General features: G+C 37.6%; 3 protein-coding genes across 5 annotated transcripts in view; 2 read left to right on the forward strand and 1 right to left on the reverse strand.

Annotated features, from left to right (window-relative positions):
* The first annotated feature begins 58 nt into the window (after positions 1 to 58).
* LOC136343885 (uncharacterized) lies at positions 59 to 2,756 on the forward strand. Of its 2 annotated transcripts, none has more exons than XM_066290876.1 (8): positions 59 to 293; positions 341 to 616; positions 778 to 1,056; positions 1,107 to 1,325; positions 1,378 to 1,667; positions 1,716 to 1,921; positions 2,179 to 2,317; positions 2,365 to 2,505. In XM_066290876.1, exons 1-8 carry the CDS (start codon positions 162 to 164, stop codon positions 2,366 to 2,368), a joined length of 1,545 nt encoding a protein of 514 aa, XP_066146973.1. In that variant the 5' UTR covers positions 59 to 161; the 3' UTR covers positions 2,369 to 2,505. The 2 variants fall into 2 exon arrangements, with proteins under 2 accessions (XP_066146973.1, XP_066146972.1); XM_066290875.1 differs by having other exon boundaries at positions 60 to 293; positions 2,179 to 2,313; positions 2,365 to 2,756.
* A 2,724-nt stretch (positions 2,757 to 5,480) lies between these two features.
* Positions 5,481 to 6,516, forward strand: LOC136343973 (myosin light chain alkali-like). Its single transcript, XM_066290995.1, has 6 exons — positions 5,481 to 5,605; positions 5,677 to 5,707; positions 5,761 to 5,898; positions 5,947 to 6,117; positions 6,171 to 6,257; positions 6,314 to 6,516. Exons 1-6 carry the CDS (start codon positions 5,603 to 5,605, stop codon positions 6,367 to 6,369), a joined length of 486 nt encoding a protein of 161 aa, XP_066147092.1. The 5' UTR covers positions 5,481 to 5,602; the 3' UTR covers positions 6,370 to 6,516.
* Positions 6,517 to 7,411: 895 nt separating this feature from the next.
* LOC136343972 (RYamide receptor-like) overlaps positions 7,412 to 17,088 on the reverse strand; it is a 49,983-nt gene continuing 40,306 nt past the window's right edge. For both annotated transcript variants that reach the window (XM_066290994.1, XM_066290993.1), the window contains one exon: positions 7,412 to 7,872. In XM_066290994.1, coding sequence (XP_066147091.1) covers positions 7,667 to 7,872 — 206 coding nt within the window. In that variant the 3' untranslated portion in view covers positions 7,412 to 7,666. The remainder of the gene's footprint in view (positions 7,873 to 17,088) is intronic.

Genomic DNA, 17,088 nt, shown 5'->3' on the forward strand with positions numbered 1-17,088 from the left:
AAATAAAGTGAATTTGTTGCAGCCTGAGACAACAATAACGCCATGGGTGGCTGGTCACCAGACCCATTGTGACAAATCCGACAGCGAAGTTGCTAATATCAAAATTCTGAATTCACTTCAGCTTGGGTTCTTCGGAATGATTTGCCGAAGAAGAGGTGAAAATGCAAAAACCTAAATTTGAACTGCGCATCGACGATCGCCTGAGATGTCAGAAGTCGCATTACACCAATGTGAGCAAAATCGATTCTGGGTCCTCCAAAAATCTCGACTTCGAAGGGGAAATTGATGAAGAGGTTTGTGCTAATTCAACTTTCCAAAATCCCCCTAATTCTTACGATAGGTTCGCAGTACCATACGAAACCCTGCAGAATGCCCATCTAGTCTGAATGTTACAATCATCGAACCAAAAGGCATTGGCAGTTACTCAATCAACACTCAAACGCTCAAAACTGAGCAAGTGAAGAGGCTGATCGGCACAATGCGGCTTGATAATAGTGATAAGAGGGTTGTGATGCAGAAACTGTTCGGGGAAAGCGGATCTGAGAAAAAAAACACAGAAAAAGGGCATAGAGAGGATAGAAAGTCCAAACGTATGCATAGAACTTCACTAAATCAGGTATGTCCAGTACTTAGTTGATAAGTCATATAGAGTGGTGCTTTCAACGTATTATAAATGGATTTGTTGGTATCATAGAGAGGCCTGAACAGTTAAAAAGAAAATTAGAAGACAGTCAATACTGATGGGTTGTATAAATCCTGCATTACTATTTCTTGCAGGAAGTACCCCAGTATAGCTGCAAAGAACCCCCAATCACAAAAGTGCAGCATATTTTTACATCCTTGAAAACCTACAAGAACATCCGGACCATGTTTGATTGCCATAATGTTGGACAGGAAGATCAAGGATCCAAAATGAATCAGCCCTGCCTATGTCAGAATTGTGCCATTGTAGGTGTCCTCACGGATTCCCTAAAGAAGCCCTTTGCCACTGATTCCATGCCGAATCTTGTGGAGGAACAGGAATCTAAATTTAAGCGATTGTTGAGGAAGAAATCCGTATGGCAAAAGTCAGATAATCTTAATGAGTCTTTAAGCGCATATTTCAGGTCGGATTTAAAAATCTTGAGGAAATGCTACCTGGTGATAACTCGCATGAGGAGTATGAAACTCTCTTTAAGCTGCTGTCGATGAGGATAGATGAATTGGAAAAGAGGTTGTTGCTGCAGGAAAAGAAGACAGTCTCCAAAGACTATTTCCGAAAAATTATCACCAAACTGGTGAATCACTTCTCGAAGTTAACCCAATATACCTCTGCAAGACAATCGGTACTGATCATCATCAGCCAACACATTTATTAACGTTTCTTCACATGTGCAGTCACAGCGCGACAATGAGTACCGCGCTCCGCCCTCAAAACCAAACAGCAAATACTATGTCAATCCAGCCCCTACTAGGAACCCCTACAAACTGTCAGCTGAAAAAGAATGTGAGCCTAATCACTGCTCTTCTTCAGAGTCTTCCAGAGGGCCCAGTGAAACCTTATGGAAATGGGGCGAAGAGGTACTAGTCTCTGGAAGAGACCTAAAGAACCGAGTGGTGTTTTTGTTTGAGGAGACTTTGAAGTACATGAAGAAGGGTTGGGAGAAATCCCCTGAGATTACCAAGAGGTAATGTAAGTATTTGGGATTAAAATAGACTCTTGAAGACTTGTGCAGATATGAGGACGATATTCAGTCTATTCTGGATGAGCTATCGAAGAATCTGACAAAGACCGTCAATTTGGAAGTATTGGATGATAAAGAGGGACGAAAGGGCAGAGATGCGAGCGGTAGTGTGGCTTCTGAGGACCCAATTAAGGAGGACGAAACTGAGAAGGAAATGACACAACCAACCTTCATTACAAGATATCGAAGAACGTCAGGTATTTTGTATCTCAAAAACAATTTCCGCCTTTCTCATTTTCTTTGATTGTCTGAGATCTCTATAAAAAAAGTGCACTGGAAAGGAAATGAGGATTTACTACTAAATATTTACTTATTTATTACTAAATCTCCATTTTCAAAGCTCGTTAACACTACTACAAGGACCAGGCACCAAAATGGAAACGCGTGATTTATGTCTTTTCAAAACGAATTTTCTAAAAATAATATTTTGTGTATTTTTAACTGAAAATCGAAGCCCCTTCCATCGAGCTGCCGTACATCAATCTGCAGTTAATGAATTGGCCTGAAGACTCTTCAGTGTCTCTCAAGATCGACTCCAGCGACGATCATCCAAACAGGGAGAATATGACTGAGTCCAGGAATGCCCAGTGTAAGTCTGTTTCTAGCAAATAATAAGAGATTTTAATTAATGGCTTTGCAGATAAGAAAGAGTTCTGCAAAGTGCTGAATAACACCAAGTTTCTCGATAAGTACAGGTTGTGGCAGACCGTATGGAGCCAGGTTCAGGAGAATCGACAGACAATGGGTGACACTGTGATAATTCAGATTCCAGACCCTAAAGACCGTTTGCGCCAGAAAATGCTCCATCTGAGGTGTACGATCGGGGAGCTAGAACAGATTTTGTTTAGGGATCAATTTTCTGATAAAAATCGATTCTGATGGTGATATTTTGTAATGTCTTCTTATAAGTGTAAAATATTTTTGATTGCAAAAGAACGATAAATTGTCATTTGATCTCACTAATAATGGGTATGTTATTTGCACAGACTGTGTGTAGCGCACAACCGGTTAATAACATGAAAATAGAAAAATTATTAATAACTTCTTAGATATACTATACAAAACACTGGCATTGAAATATACTATATTTATCTATGTCCCAGAAAGTACTTATAAAAAGCTCCTGACCTATTCGCTCAAAGAAATCTCAGGAAATTCCTCATAGCTACTGGCAATTAATGAGCATTCTACTCAGATGAACGAGTTTTCTTCAGAACTGTTTGGTTCAAAAATTCTCTGTTCGATTCCTTCTTTAATTCTCCTGCCAAGACTTTTAAGTTGCAGCATGTGAAAATGGCCAATTTGGTATGTTAATTTGCATATTTGCAATAGAACATGCGGTATTTTGTTCCTGTATGAGATGGGCCGTTTCGTGCTGATTTAAAAAGTGAGGGATTTCGTGGCTTTACCTTTAACCGTTTTGATTCAAACGGATTGGGCGGATGGGTAACACAAGGAATTTACTACAATTTCAAACCTCTTACATACTAAAATTGAGGTGAATTCCGTGCCTTACATATTATCTTTATAGAACACAGCATATGCGTTGGAGTGGAAACGGTTAGAGATATTACCGCAACATTCTTTTCCATCAGCATAAAGAAGCTCGAATAATGCAAGAATAGTATACAGGATGTCCCATTGCAAAATTCGAAGTTTAATAAAAATTAATATGCTTGTTAGGGACTCAAAGTTATTGGCTTTTGTTTCTTTTATTTTTTATTGTTGTTAATGTTGGGTTTATCATGCATTTGCATTTTATCCCTTAAGTTACGCCCATGTGCTGCGATACTTATTCGGAGAATACCATCTGGGTGCCAGGCCACATGGCCCATCAGGCCAAAGCCAAGGGTACGCTTTGGCTGGGGAATGTGTTACTAGTCCAAGAAAGCTTTCTCGATCGGGACTATTGCTGTGATGGTCAATTTGTTGGGTCTGCAATATTCCCAGAAAAGCGACAAGTATAGATATTCCCCAGATGGCCACAAGTTATGGGATTCGATGTAGCCATAGCTTACAATGGTTCTTGGTGATGGTGCGCCCCTGGTTGGAATTCTTCGGGGTTAGTACTTAAGGGATAATCGGAGCAATTTTCGCTCTCTTTTCTGCTCTTCCTTTTGTCTTGTCGGGTGAAAGCTGCGTCGGTGACGGGATGTGATCCGAATCATATCGTGTAACCCGCCCAATTAAGCATTCTCCCTCTTCCTACTTAGACCAAGACACTTTCATTATTTTGATATAAGTGCAAATTAAATACAGTCCATTTTACGTAAAACAAAGTGTCTTTGTCGTGTTTCATTTACCGAGGGAACACCTTAACAATGCTTTTGATCGAAAAAAGCATGTAACATTCTCTCACAAATAAGGCTTCGTTGGAGAAATTCGTTAATCTTGTTTTGACCAGATCTGGCTCTTACCTCTGAATTCAGATATTTTTTCAAAACTAACTCTTTAAAGGCAAAATCTCTTTTCCATCGAGAAGACCATTGAATTTCCTGTGAAATGACACCTGGCTGAAAAAAGTGATTGGTCTAGAACGAGTTTTTTTCGCAGGGATATTTGGTAGAGAAGTCGAATTTCAGATCTCAATACGACTTGCACAGCTTCATGCGAACTGAGAATTAAAAAAAAAAACAATAAAGGAAATTCCATATGAAAGAATCTCTTTATTATGGTAATTATTTTGCATTAAGAGAACAATGGAGGAAATTGCTGTTTTTCAGCTTTAGTGCTACTTCAAGAATTTAATTCATTTCTTGAACCAAAAAAGTCACAAATCAGTCCCGTTCTTTTATGTTTAATTTAAAGTTTTCCTTTTCCAAAGCTTTTCTCCAGGTCAGCCTGATATCTTAACGTGCATTTAGATTACTTTAAACTCAACTATTCTTGACCGATGTTGGATCGAAGTCAGAAGTAAAAATTCAGAATTAACTCTTAGAGATTCCAAAAAAATTTGCCGCAACGGTCCTGTTTCCCAAATTTCGAAAGCTGCAATTTCCGAGATGCGGGACCATGCCAGTACCTAATTTTCCAGCGCGGCAAGGAGGCTCATTCACCTGAATCCCCAAAGCCGCAGCCCTTTCGGGTAATAAAAATTCAAACTAACAATCTTAGGTTATTTCTAACTAATTCTCTCCCAATTAAGTGTCTAGTTTAACCGACACTTCTCCCATTTTGCTCTCCTTATCCGGGACATTTTCTATGGTCAAACATAGAATCATGGAGGCACATCTAATAACGTTTGCTTCAAGGAACCATCATACAACGCACCATCATTCATATTAGATATTGGATATTGGCGACAACAAAAACCATTTGTATAACATTTTTTGGCAGTGCACCATGTCTAATTACAGGATGCCACTATTGCAGTCATATTGTGTTTCTCATCGCAGGATTTTTATAGAAAAATAGAGCCTTAATTAAAAAGCGAGCCTACTATTGTACCATCAGGCCTAAATAAACACCGAGGGAGATAATTAATCATTATTAAGAGAGTGTTAGCACCAAATTAATGAGGAACGTTGTTTTCTGTAGCATTTCGATAAAGCGGCAGGAAGGCTTTCATGGTACACATTACCGTGACGAGGGTACTTTCACTCATCAAAGGGACCGTTTATGGAGAGATAGATTGCAGAGTTTACAGAGTTTGCAAATAAAACGATTTTTCAGGACTCAAAACTCAATTTGGTTCGCATTTTAGTACGCTCTGTATTTTCCAATCAAGCCACGACATGCCAACGATGTAAGGTATCTTCACTTAGGTTTTAAATTAGCCTTTGGTCTATATAAAACCTGCAAGTATCGATAGCCAGGCCTCTCTTTAAAGTTCATTTGTGCGTGAAAGTGGACCGGAGAGGACCGGGACCTTATCAGCTATGGTAAGCAAATGAAAAATGTTATTCTTCGATTTATTTAGAAAATTAACTCGGAACATGTAATTCTGTTCCAGACCGACACTTTAAAGCCCAAAGAAATGGAGTGTAAGTAAACTACCCTCAGAAATCGTCTCAAGTTTAATTACCATTATTGTTAGGTCTGGAATTCGCCATGGAAGTCTACGGCGGCAAGGAAATGCTCATTGATTCAACCGATTTGGGAAATGTCTGTAGGGCCATGAATTGCAACCCTAGTCTGGACACCTTGGAGAAATTAGGGGCTGCAAAGAAACAAGGCATATGAGTAATTCTTCAGTCGATTTTTTTCTAAATCCAATTTCCAGGAGAGAAACAGTTAAAACTGGACGAAGTATTACCTGTAGTCATCCAGCTCAAGAAAGAGCGAAAGGACGAGGGCTGCTACGAGGACTTCATTGAGTGCTTGAAACTGTATGACAAAAATGAAGACGGTCACATGTTGCTAGGAGAACTTTCCCACATGATGTCGACTTTAGGTTGCTATTTTTCTCTGTAGTACATAACAAGCAGTCATTACGTAATTTTATAGGAGAAAAACTAACTGAGGAACAAGTTGATGAGCTCTTTGAGGACTGCCTGGACGAAGAAGATGACGAAGGTCAAATTGAGTACGATCGTAAGTCCCGTCATGCAACAGACGCAAATGAGTCTTTTGATTGTGCAACTTTTTAGCGTTTTTGAGGCGAATGTGTGAATTAGACCCCCCACTCAAGAGAAAGAAGAAGTAGGCGTTTAGAGGCGGAGTAATTTAAGCTAAAACTCACTTAATCTTTAATACATATCTTCATTTCATTGTCAAAATTGTGCGAATATCTTACAAGATATTATACTATTGGTTTTACCGTGTTGAAGTAAAAGCGAGTTAATCGACGTTAGTTTGTGTTTGTCTTTGGTAATGTTTGAACCATCTTGTGGAACACGCTCGCAGATTAGTCAAGAAGGAATGCTGACCTAATTATTTCGCCAGGTTGAGATTTGAGGATGGCAGTACTCCTGGAAAAACTACGAATAAGTTAATTTGGATGCTAAATAGTTTATTTCCCTCAAAAGTGTAAAAGTGATACTTTTCTTCGCTCAAATGCTAATCGAGATTCATCTCGCAAGGCACCTGTTAAAAATTCAGGTTATGTAGGGTTAGCTTGTAGCAATACTTTTGGACTGACATATGCCGTTTCCTTGTGCGTGAGGCGAAAATCTTTTCCTGCCGGCTTTTGGTAAAGTAGTTTTACCGCACGGATTTCCGGGTCGAATGGGGCGCGCGTGTGAAAATAAACCTTTACCGCGCGCAAAGCGAAGTAGCATCAAAAAAACTTTGCACGCAACGTCGATCTCTTTTTAACTTTTTTTGTCGGGCGGAAATTTTAAGTGAACTTATAGAAGACAACAAAGTTAACACACGTGCGCTTTTAAGATTAGCGCTGTATCGTTGTGGTGTTCTGAGAAAGGCGCAAAATGGCCCATTTTAAATACCTTTCTGGTTTAATTAAAAAATTGAAGTTTTCGTCCCGTGCAAATGATAGGAAAACAATTCTCAGACGTTAAATGCAGCCTGCTTAAAAATAGATTCCGAAATCTTTCTGTAATCTTTAGGGTTCCATGTTAGGGTTCGATCTTGTTGGTTCTCCGACAACAAGCGAGGAAAATTTACCAAAAATTTAATATATTTCGAGAATTAATCTACTTATTTGTACAAACAGAAAACACCTTCGATATGCCAGTATATCGTATTGTTTTAGAGAAGCTGAAAAAAAAATGTAAACCACGAGTAGGTACTACCACTTAATATAATTTTCTAGATCGATAATAGTATTTTTCCCCTGGTTCTTAAATTATCTTGCTTATTCTTTACACAGATCATAGTTTAATATACAATTTCTTATTTACACTGTAACATTACATAACCGTCTTTTCCAGGAAATTATCAATAAACATATTGAACTAAATCAGTCTTCAAATTAATCAAAAATGCCTTCGTTAATAAGCCTTTTTAAACCAAAACAAAGAATAATTTCAAAAATTGGATACTTATATAGGCTCGTCAGCCACATCTTGCTTGAGATACTTGTTCTTTCCATTACATCTGGTTCCATTAGAATTCTGGCTTCGTCGAACCGAAGATGCAGATCTAGGTACGTTCTGATAGGTTGAAGTCCGATTTTTCCTATTTAGAGTTATGTAGGTTGTGAAGGTGTTATTGCGCTGCAGGGTGGTACTGTCGGTGCCTTCCAGACCTGAAAGTAGTGCAAGAAACTGCTTGAAAAACAATAAAACTATGCGGAGCATCAATTAAATTTTGCATTACAGAGAACAAAATTACGTTTTCAATTTTCTCTCATGGAACATGCTTATGAAATGTATAAAATCTAGCCATAAAGAGCTATTAATTTTTAATAGCTTCTGAAAAGACGGTAAACTGTGGAGAAAGTCCCACGTAATCCACATGATTTTTAATGCTTCATTTACTATCCTCGTGGCTTTATTCTGGAAGTTATTGGGTCTTTTATCCTCATAGGTAACTGACATATTTCTTGTTTTGACGAAAGTTTTTCATTGTTCGATCGCATTGTGTTTATCTAATAAAACGTTATGGATAATATTATTCACGTATTACCATTAAGTCCTTTAGAAGGGCTTTTTTTCCAGTTTATGTGGAAATACTACTTATCAGTCTTCGCGAAACCAGTGGCTCGCATTCGAAATTTACTAAAGCAAGTAAGAACCAAGTAGCTTCAGGTTCAGCGATATGTGGCTCAGCGGTGTTACACGTACGAGATAGAGCTGATATGCTAAAGTTAAAACTTGATTAGGATAACTTAAATTTTTTTGGATTAAGAATAATCGTGATGTATAGTACGTGGTACTTTTTGTCACCAAAAAATGGGAAACGTCTGATTCAAGGTTTGATTTCAGCATATCCATGCTGTATGGTACGGGTCGTACTGTGGAGCAGATAATCGTGGAAATGGGAGCGACTAAACTTTTAAGTACTTTTTTGTGCAGTACTGTCATGTGTAGCAGCGGTCTTTGTATGAAATGAACGTGCATAGAATTCATACGGGTATACATATTTTGATATATTTTTTTACAGAAAATAATATTTGCTAAAAGATGAAACAAATCGAATGAAAACAGGACAATTGAAAGGACCAGATCCGAACATGTTTTAAATTTATTCGTAATCAGTAAGCATGTAAAACAGGCTTTATTTCAATTGATAGCACTATTGCGACGCAATGCAAGTGAGGCTCTCCGCAAGGCCGCCAATAATCCGCTGCCAGAGCTGTCTCCTCTCAAAGGCTTCACTCTCGTCACCAGATGTTGGTTAATTCAACATATTCGCATAAACAGACATTTCCAGATGAACCGATGAGCTCCACAATTTTCCAGGTAGGATGAAGCCTTCCGGTAAAGACAAAAAAGGTAAAATACGAAAGACGTCAGATAAAGAGCTAAAATCCGGAAATAGGAGGGTAAAGTCGGAATATAGAAAAATAAATGGGAGTCGGATTAATCAAAAGTGACACAATTAAAGGTAAAATGATAAACGAAATTTCTTCTGTTCCCCATTTAAGACCCACAGCTGCCGATTAATGCTTCATAACGTTATAGGTCCTTTATGTTTGTCTATCGAAGTAATGCAATCTTTATTATAATAAAGGTTTTTCATTGTGTAATCCCCATATCGTGTTTATCGCATAGTAAACAGCAATTGAGAGAATTGTTCGCACATCACCCTTAAATCCTACGCAAAGGAATTTTCCTAATTGACGCTATATCGTTTATATCCCCTATTTGTACCCTAAACCCATGTTTCAATGCAAAGAGCGTTTTCGGATCTCCGGAAAAACGTTATGCTATAGTTTGTTTGGCAGTTATCTTAACGAGTTTTCAAAGGGCCCTTTATGCTATCATGTATTCGAAAGAGAAATAAATTTTTCTTATTTTTCTTTTAACCAGAGACGTGACGAAATTGTATTAGAGTTAGTGAAACCAATCATTATTCTATTGGAAATATTGTATGTCAAAATGGAGGCAATTAACAACTACATCCCTTCGCTTTCATCGCACAAAGTTAAACGTCCAGATTTAAACTGTAATTGAGGACAGTTCGATAATGGATTGTATGTTACGGGCGTTTCTAATTCAAAACCTACGCATCTCGATCCCATACGTACTTAATCCCTTTGATGTAAGCTTCATTTGGTTGATCAAAGAGTACGGAGAACTTTTCCCAACTAATGGAAACTATGATGTACGAGTTTGTGTCAAATAAGAGGATATATTGACTCAATAGAGCTTACAACGGTTTACGGTTACAATGGAGAGTTGCTGCCCCCGATTAATAACGCAATGGAAACTATGAAAACCTACCACATGCGATAGTAGATAATTGGATCTTTGATGGCTTATGTAAGAAGATAGCGCCAGGTCCTTAGTTTCGAAATCTTGCTTTCTCTCCCTTTCTCGTGATATTTTGGACAATTGGTCGTTGTTCCAGGTTGCTTCAAAATCGTCAAAAAATGCTCTAAAAGTAATTGAAGTTCTTATGCTCTGCTAGGTAACATAAGGGACACTTACCTAAAACGCATTGTATGGGATAAATTGTTAGAATTGTGATATAAAATTAAAAATGTTAGTTTTTGTGGTCAGGAACGCCTCTGGCTTTTGCTCGTTTAGATCGAGAATGGATACGTATAGCCCGATTTCGCATAATAGTCAGTGGCAGAATACCTTGGATTTTTAAATATTGACAAAAATTTAAAAACCTGTTTCTGTGATTTAACAAAAGCTAATTGATATTGTCCGATTTGCTACGCCTCTGGCTTTTGCTCATTTAAATTGCAAATTTTCCTGAGACACGCACATCTTTACTTCACATAATGATCAGAGGTGGTGCACGTTCCTTTTAAGGAATTTTGACAATGGAAACGCTATCTGGAAATGTCCGTTACTTGAGTTTTACAAATTTCAATTGCAAATTTTCCTGAATATACTCAACACGTATATCTGCGATTTTGCACAACAGTCAGTGACGGAACACGTTCCTTCCCTATTCCTCCATATCCTGTTCGAAGGTGGTTAGGCGTCAACATTACTGCGTAGCAATTATTTTTACCCTAAGACCAAGTTCAATTTCTACGACATTTTTATCTTATACCTGTCGTGAGCCTCGACTTGAAAACTTTCACTAATGGCAAGTTTCAGCAAATTTTCGTTATTATTATACAACCGAGGAAAGCTAGGGAAGCACAAAACTAAAAGCTTTAAAATTTAATTTTAAAAATAACTTTTAATTGGTTTTGAAGCCAAGTTACCCTCACTATAGTTAATTATCAGCTGTGAAACACTATTATAAATTCAAATGTCATGAACATGGCCAGGCAGATATTGCAATAAGCCAAGTTACGATACGGAAAAGCTTTAATAAGGTATAACTGAAACAAATGTTTGGAAACTGTTAGAAATAGGTCGTGTGTGGTCGGGTTTAAGCCGATTAAAATGAACGACCCAAAATTTAACTGAATTAACCGCCCTTCCAGGGAGCACGGTGCATACCAGGAACTTCCTGCCTCCGTTTGGATCTCAACAATGCGCTGCGTCGGCCATTACGGCCCTTGCAGGAACATGTTTTCAATTTTTTCCTAAGCTTACTGTAAGCCCTTATTAAACCGGATATCGGGAAATTTCGGAAATAGTAACACGCTTCTTTATTATCCTCCGATTAAATGACTTTTAGAGTTTGAATTGGGCGTTCTGAAACATCACAAGTCCGAGCTTAAATAGTCGAGAAATGTGGATATAAATTTTTCCTGGATTTCCAGTCCTCAAAATTGGACAGAGTCCAAATGGCTATGACTGCGATAACAGGGCTTCCAAAGATCATACTAATAATTTGTTGCCTCATTCGATTAAACAGGCTAAGTAACCAGAACTCAGTCATCGCTCACATATAGACACGGTAAAACGCTATTACTGGCCTAATCATAATAGCAGTGGTTATTGAATATGGAGTTAAATTTCTGACTTTCCATTAGGTGCTGAAACATCGGCTGCTAATCCAAATTCCAGACTATTGTTCCCAACTTTGCAGCGTGAGAGCATCATTTAACCCAGTGGCTTATTTAATTTACATACATTTGCCTTCTAGCTCATGTTATGTATTAAATATACCGGGTTGCCCATTAGTGTGTCAAAGTGCGACATCTCAGTAAACATGAGTTTTAGATGGAAATGTTTCATATCAAAGTTATGGATCGTTAAGAAGCGCGAATTTGAAAATTATTTTCAAATGTACAGGGTCCGTCACAAAAATGTGCTAGCACCCAGCCACGTCTCTTTAAATGAAACTTCATATTTTCTGCCATTTTCAGATTTATCGTCAACTTTTAAGTTCGGTTTATGTAAAGGGTCCTATGTCAAAAATTTACCGTTTCTCAGTTATTAGGAAAAAATCGAATATTTTGATGGCTGCAAGGTCTCATGGAAATCGGTGCTGAACCCTAATGGCCGCGGATGTCGGAGTAGGTCTTATGGGACTTCAAGACGACCTAATAAGCTACGTTTTGACGTGTTTTAATTTAAAAAAAGCAATTTCCATAACCACCGATATAGGCCTCGGAAGTTGCATGACTTGAAACCCCAATAACTTGCTCATTTCATATGGAATGCCTCAATTTTCTCGACGGCATCGTGTTCAGAATCCAAAAATCCACAACGTTTGTTAACATTGCCCCTTCCCTAAATATAGCCGTATCTAAGTTCCCGATAATTGCCTGATAGCAATAATATTAAGTGATATTTTAAGTAGATCTTTTCTGGCATGGCTGCAACTGTGTTCTGATCGAAATGGAGGACAATTTGAGAATTTGCTGTGAATATTCTCATTTGCAAAAAATAAAATTATTTCCCGTAGTTTTAATACTAAAACTCACAGGGCAACGCGTAACATTTGCCAATGGTGACGTCAGCGGTGCGAGTTTTGAAACGTTTCAAAAAGGGACAATTCCGTTTAAAAACACATAACTTGGTGCTACCGCACTTTCATTACGGATCCTGAATACTTGAAAATAATTTTGAAACGTGTACCTCTTAATGGCCAAAAACTTTGATACGCAACAAAAGCTCCTTCTAACATACATACTAAGTTATCGCACTTTGACGCACTCATGAGCAACTCTGTATAGGGTGACATGTCTCATGCTAAGTGTAAACGAAATAATGTATTCCGATGGTGTTTAACGTAGATACGTTTGCTTCAAAAATCCTATACAAACACATTCAGATACGAAAACTGGGAAGTTAACTTCCAGTTTTCCTGGCGCTTATGAGAAATATGAAATTTTATAGTTCAAATATTTAAATGAGAAAAGTGAGATTTTCAAGGAAATTGCTGCACAGTAAACACTAAAATTTCTACGAAGCGCGAAAACTCCCATTGAAGTCAAATGCTGATGCGAAGAGTTGAAAAATCATTTTGTAAGTGTTTATTCAATCGTAAACAGGCTGTTTGCTATTTCGGTTCTGGCCATTTTAGCCATTCTGATTTCGGCCAAAAAAATTTACTTTGTTTATAACACAAAGAGATGTGCAAATCATGTGAGTTTGGTTGGGAAAACTGTCATCACTACAGGGACTAACAGAGGTAAAGCGTTTACATTGAATCAAGGTTTAAACTTTTGTTCAATGGTTTTTTCAGGAATCGGATTTTATGCTGTTTTTGAGTTCACAAACCGCGGGGCCAAGGTTCTCCTTTGCTCTCGCGATGAGGTTAAAACTGAGGCAGCTAAAAAAAAACATGAATAAACTGATTCAACTAAACTATTTTGGACCGGTGTTGCTAACACTGTTGCTGTTGGGTAAAGCATAGTTCCGTCTATCAAATATTAGCTATCCAAATATTTCGAGTTTATTGAGAAAGACTTCAGAAAGACATAGAACAAACGTGGCTTCACTTCTGGCCAACGTGGGCAAATTTAACCCTCAAAACCTCAACCAATATGCCGGAAGATACGGAACAGATGCAAGCTCCAAGAGTTGCAACATTCTGTTTAGCATTGAGCTAGCTGCCAGTTAAAAAGGACCCTAACTGAATTTTCCTGTTTTGAGCTTTTATAGACCTTTATAGAGCGACACTTATTTGCATAGGTGACGAAGTGTCAGTGTTTTTCCCTCATCCAGGAGTGCTAAAAACAGACATTTTTGGAAGAGTAATTGGATGGAGAAAGACACTTCGGGATTTCATGGCCTATTTCACGTTTAAGGTAGAAACGCTTGATAACCAAAAAGAGCACGAAGAGAGATTTATTGGATGCCGCAAAGCAAAACAAAATAACTTTTTCAATTAGAATCGAGGGGAGTTTGGCCTCATTCCGATCTGAATTTAGTCTGATTGAGGGTGGACGATAAAGAAATCAGTTTGGGATTTATTTCGATGCCAACAAAAATTTTTCTTTAATCAGTTTATAATTTGATACGATGGTTCTCATTTCGTAGTGCCGAAAATAGGGCCCAAAAGATCATTTTTGCAGCCACAGATCTGAAATTGGAAAAGCTTACAGGCAGCCATTATGAAGGATAGTACCGCCATACTCGAATATACTATAGAAGTTAAATTGGTCGAGGACCTGTGAGAGCACATTTGGAAAATCCAACATATTGAATAGAAACTGTATTTTGAGTAAATGAAGTGGGGCCGTATGCAGAGGAAAAAATTGCTCCAGAATTTTACTTAATCGACTGTGCACTTAAATTTTCACCATAATAACACGAAAAATGTACTGCAGAGTTGATTAAAAGTGAAGTATGCACCCCTTCCGTACGTCCTTGAATTTTTGTAGTGTAGTGAAATATTGAGATATTTTTGAGAAATTTGTAGTATTAAAAGTGTAAAAGTCAGTGGCGCACAGTACATGCAGCAGGATCAACAATATTGTCAAAAATTCGGAGATGCATTTTGATCTGTTGACGTTCACACTTTCCTCAGTACGCGTCCGAAATTTAGTACCATTTACTCTGAAGATTTGAGGTACTGTTGAGGAGTTTGTAGCATTGAAACTGAAAAAATCAGTGGTGCGCCACGTCTCAACAGTTTTACCCAAAGCAAATTGTCAATTTTTAAAATGCAGAGGGAGTCCAGAGATATAGAAGCGATATTAACAGCTTATTGTAAGCAAACTGACTTTTAGAACAAAATGATGTTATACCCAGATGTGCGCATATGCTTAGTTTTCGAGATGCAGAGCATGGAAGTTTCACTTAGGACCAAATTTTGAATACATATACATTTTTTAAAAGAACTGATTTAAATTTTTCTCTTAATGAAAAACGTCATTTGTGCACGTCCACTTTACCGCAACAAGCTTTCTTGAACTACGTCATTGAAATTCCCGAAAAAAATACCGAACATTCTCGGTTCTGGTTGATTAAAATCGCAGTGAAAAGGTCAAGGGTCAGAATATTCAAAAGGAACGAAAGGGCCCTCCAAATAATTCCAATTTATTTCCCCAAGAGTTTAGATTATGATTATCACTCGTCATCAGTACTTTTAGATGTAAAACAATTTCAAGAAATTCAAGATTTGGGGATCCGGAAACAGTCCTCAATTGAAATTATTGAGGCTCGTTTTTCTTAACCTCGATCGTCGTAAATTAACCTCGATGAAACTGAAAGAGGATTTATTGAATGTTTCGGGAAAGTTTCCAATAAGCATGGAGAAAGCCGTAAATTGCACCTATCTGTCTGGACATCCTGTGGTTTTATTCTTTAATATTAGGAATATCTTTCACTACGCCTGTGAATTTTATTGAGTTTAATCCACAAAACTCAATGCCATAGCGTATTACCTATTAGGTCCAAAAAAGGCTTCCAAAAATTATTTCAACTTTTTCCTCAAATTTCCTTCATCCCCTAATTTTTGAGAGTAGATATGAAAACGAATATTTGTTATTTTGAAGCATAGAAGCAGTGATAATCATTGAGGCCATAAATTAATTTTGTTTCGTTGAAGCATTAGTATGCCGAATGTCTTTTATACAAAGTTTAGGAAACTCTTGACTACGCCACAGCTTGTGCGGCAATAACGTTGAAATTGGGTCCGAAATTGCAGTTTTGAAACTATGTAGAATACATAAATTTTGAGATTCTGCAGATATCAAAAACAACACAGTGAAATATTCTCCTTCATAGATTTTCTCATCTTTGGAACATTTCGTCTATAACTTTTTCGAAAGCTTCGAATGTTTAACGGTATTGCTCAAGATCACATGTTAACTCGTTTTTTTGGAAACTGCTGAATTTCATTATGACCTTAGACTGTAAAAAGCGACTTGAAGATAATTCGACTGTATTTTCCTTCATGAGTTGATTGGGGCCTCCTCTCAAACCCCAGGGGAAATGGGGGTAAGTTAAAGGAAATGGTGTCCCTAGGTTTTATGTTCAGAGATCTTAATAATAGCTAATAAGGCAAATTGCAATACGTTGAATGAGACTAATTAATGGGAGATTTCCATCAAGTTTGATCGATTTGAATACGACGGCACAAGTTAATAGAGAGCTACAGCACAAACTGTATGAAATTTTATGTCGAACAAAGCGAGGGATGCCTTTGTAATTCCTTTTGTCTCCTACGTGTCTCCTTTTGTGTCGTTGTGTCAGTGCCTGTAAATCTGAGTGAATTATGTAATAACAAGCCCTTTCCTTGTTTTTATATATTCTTTTTCGGTAGCAAAAAAGAATGGTTTGTGACGAACCCTTTGAAAGGTGAAATGCTCGAAATAGTGATAATTCTTAAACAAGGAGCTCGGAACATTACATGCAGTGTTAGATGAATTTAGGGGTTAGAATTTCAAATGAGCCACGATTTCCCTGGAAATTTGGTATTTCCTCTTAGTCCCAACAATAGGGCAACGAGCACTAATGCAAATGCAAACAAGAGCAAAAGGGTTTGACTCAAATTCTGGCATAAAATTACAAATCTCATTTGTGCTATTTAACAGCCCACGGGATTATTCACTTTATTGTAACGATATCAAATTTTCAGTTTACAACGACTTCAATGAATTACAGATGGACTTTTAAACTTTTCGTCAGGGATAAAAATAGCTGGTTGTCCTTCAGTTTCTCACACAAAACTAATTAAACTTACCTTCGAAGTCAGCCATCAGAGCTGTAAAGCAGAACTAATTTAGTAATTTTTCAGTCGGTTTCATATTACTTTAATTATAACGTAAATGAGAAGCACAAAAGTCTGAATTAATTGTGAGTTCGTTGTATATTGAACTTGACTGCAAGAATAGACGAATTGGTATGTTCTCAGTGCTTAGCAATTATGGAAGTAGATGAAGCAATAACTCAAAACGAACCTCTCTTTCGCTCCATTGCTTGCAATAATAAATTGTATAATTTACTGAGACTTCTAAAGGAAAGTTGGACGGACTTGAGGCATCCGT

Source organism: Euwallacea fornicatus, chromosome 16 (assembly GCF_040115645.1).
Source record: "Euwallacea fornicatus isolate EFF26 chromosome 16, ASM4011564v1, whole genome shotgun sequence".
In the NCBI taxonomy this organism is placed as follows: Eukaryota; Metazoa; Arthropoda; class Insecta; order Coleoptera; family Curculionidae; genus Euwallacea; species Euwallacea fornicatus.

Bases quoted from the DNA above. Each gene is read 5' to 3' on its own strand.
- LOC136343973 (XM_066290995.1), top strand. The intron at 5,899-5,946 runs GCATATGAGTAA...TCCAATTTCCAG, and splicing joins AGGGGCTGCAAAGAAACAAG to GAGAGAAACAGTTAAAACTG. The intron at 6,118-6,170 runs GTTGCTATTTTT...GTAATTTTATAG, and splicing joins CCACATGATGTCGACTTTAG to GAGAAAAACTAACTGAGGAA.
- LOC136343885 (XM_066290875.1), top strand. From the start codon at position 162: ATGCAAAAACCTAAATTTGAACTGCGCATCGACGATCGCCTGAGATGT. The intron at 1,057-1,106 runs GTATGGCAAAAG...CGCATATTTCAG, and splicing joins GATTGTTGAGGAAGAAATCC to GTCGGATTTAAAAATCTTGA. The intron at 1,326-1,377 runs GTACTGATCATC...TCACATGTGCAG, and splicing joins ATACCTCTGCAAGACAATCG to TCACAGCGCGACAATGAGTA.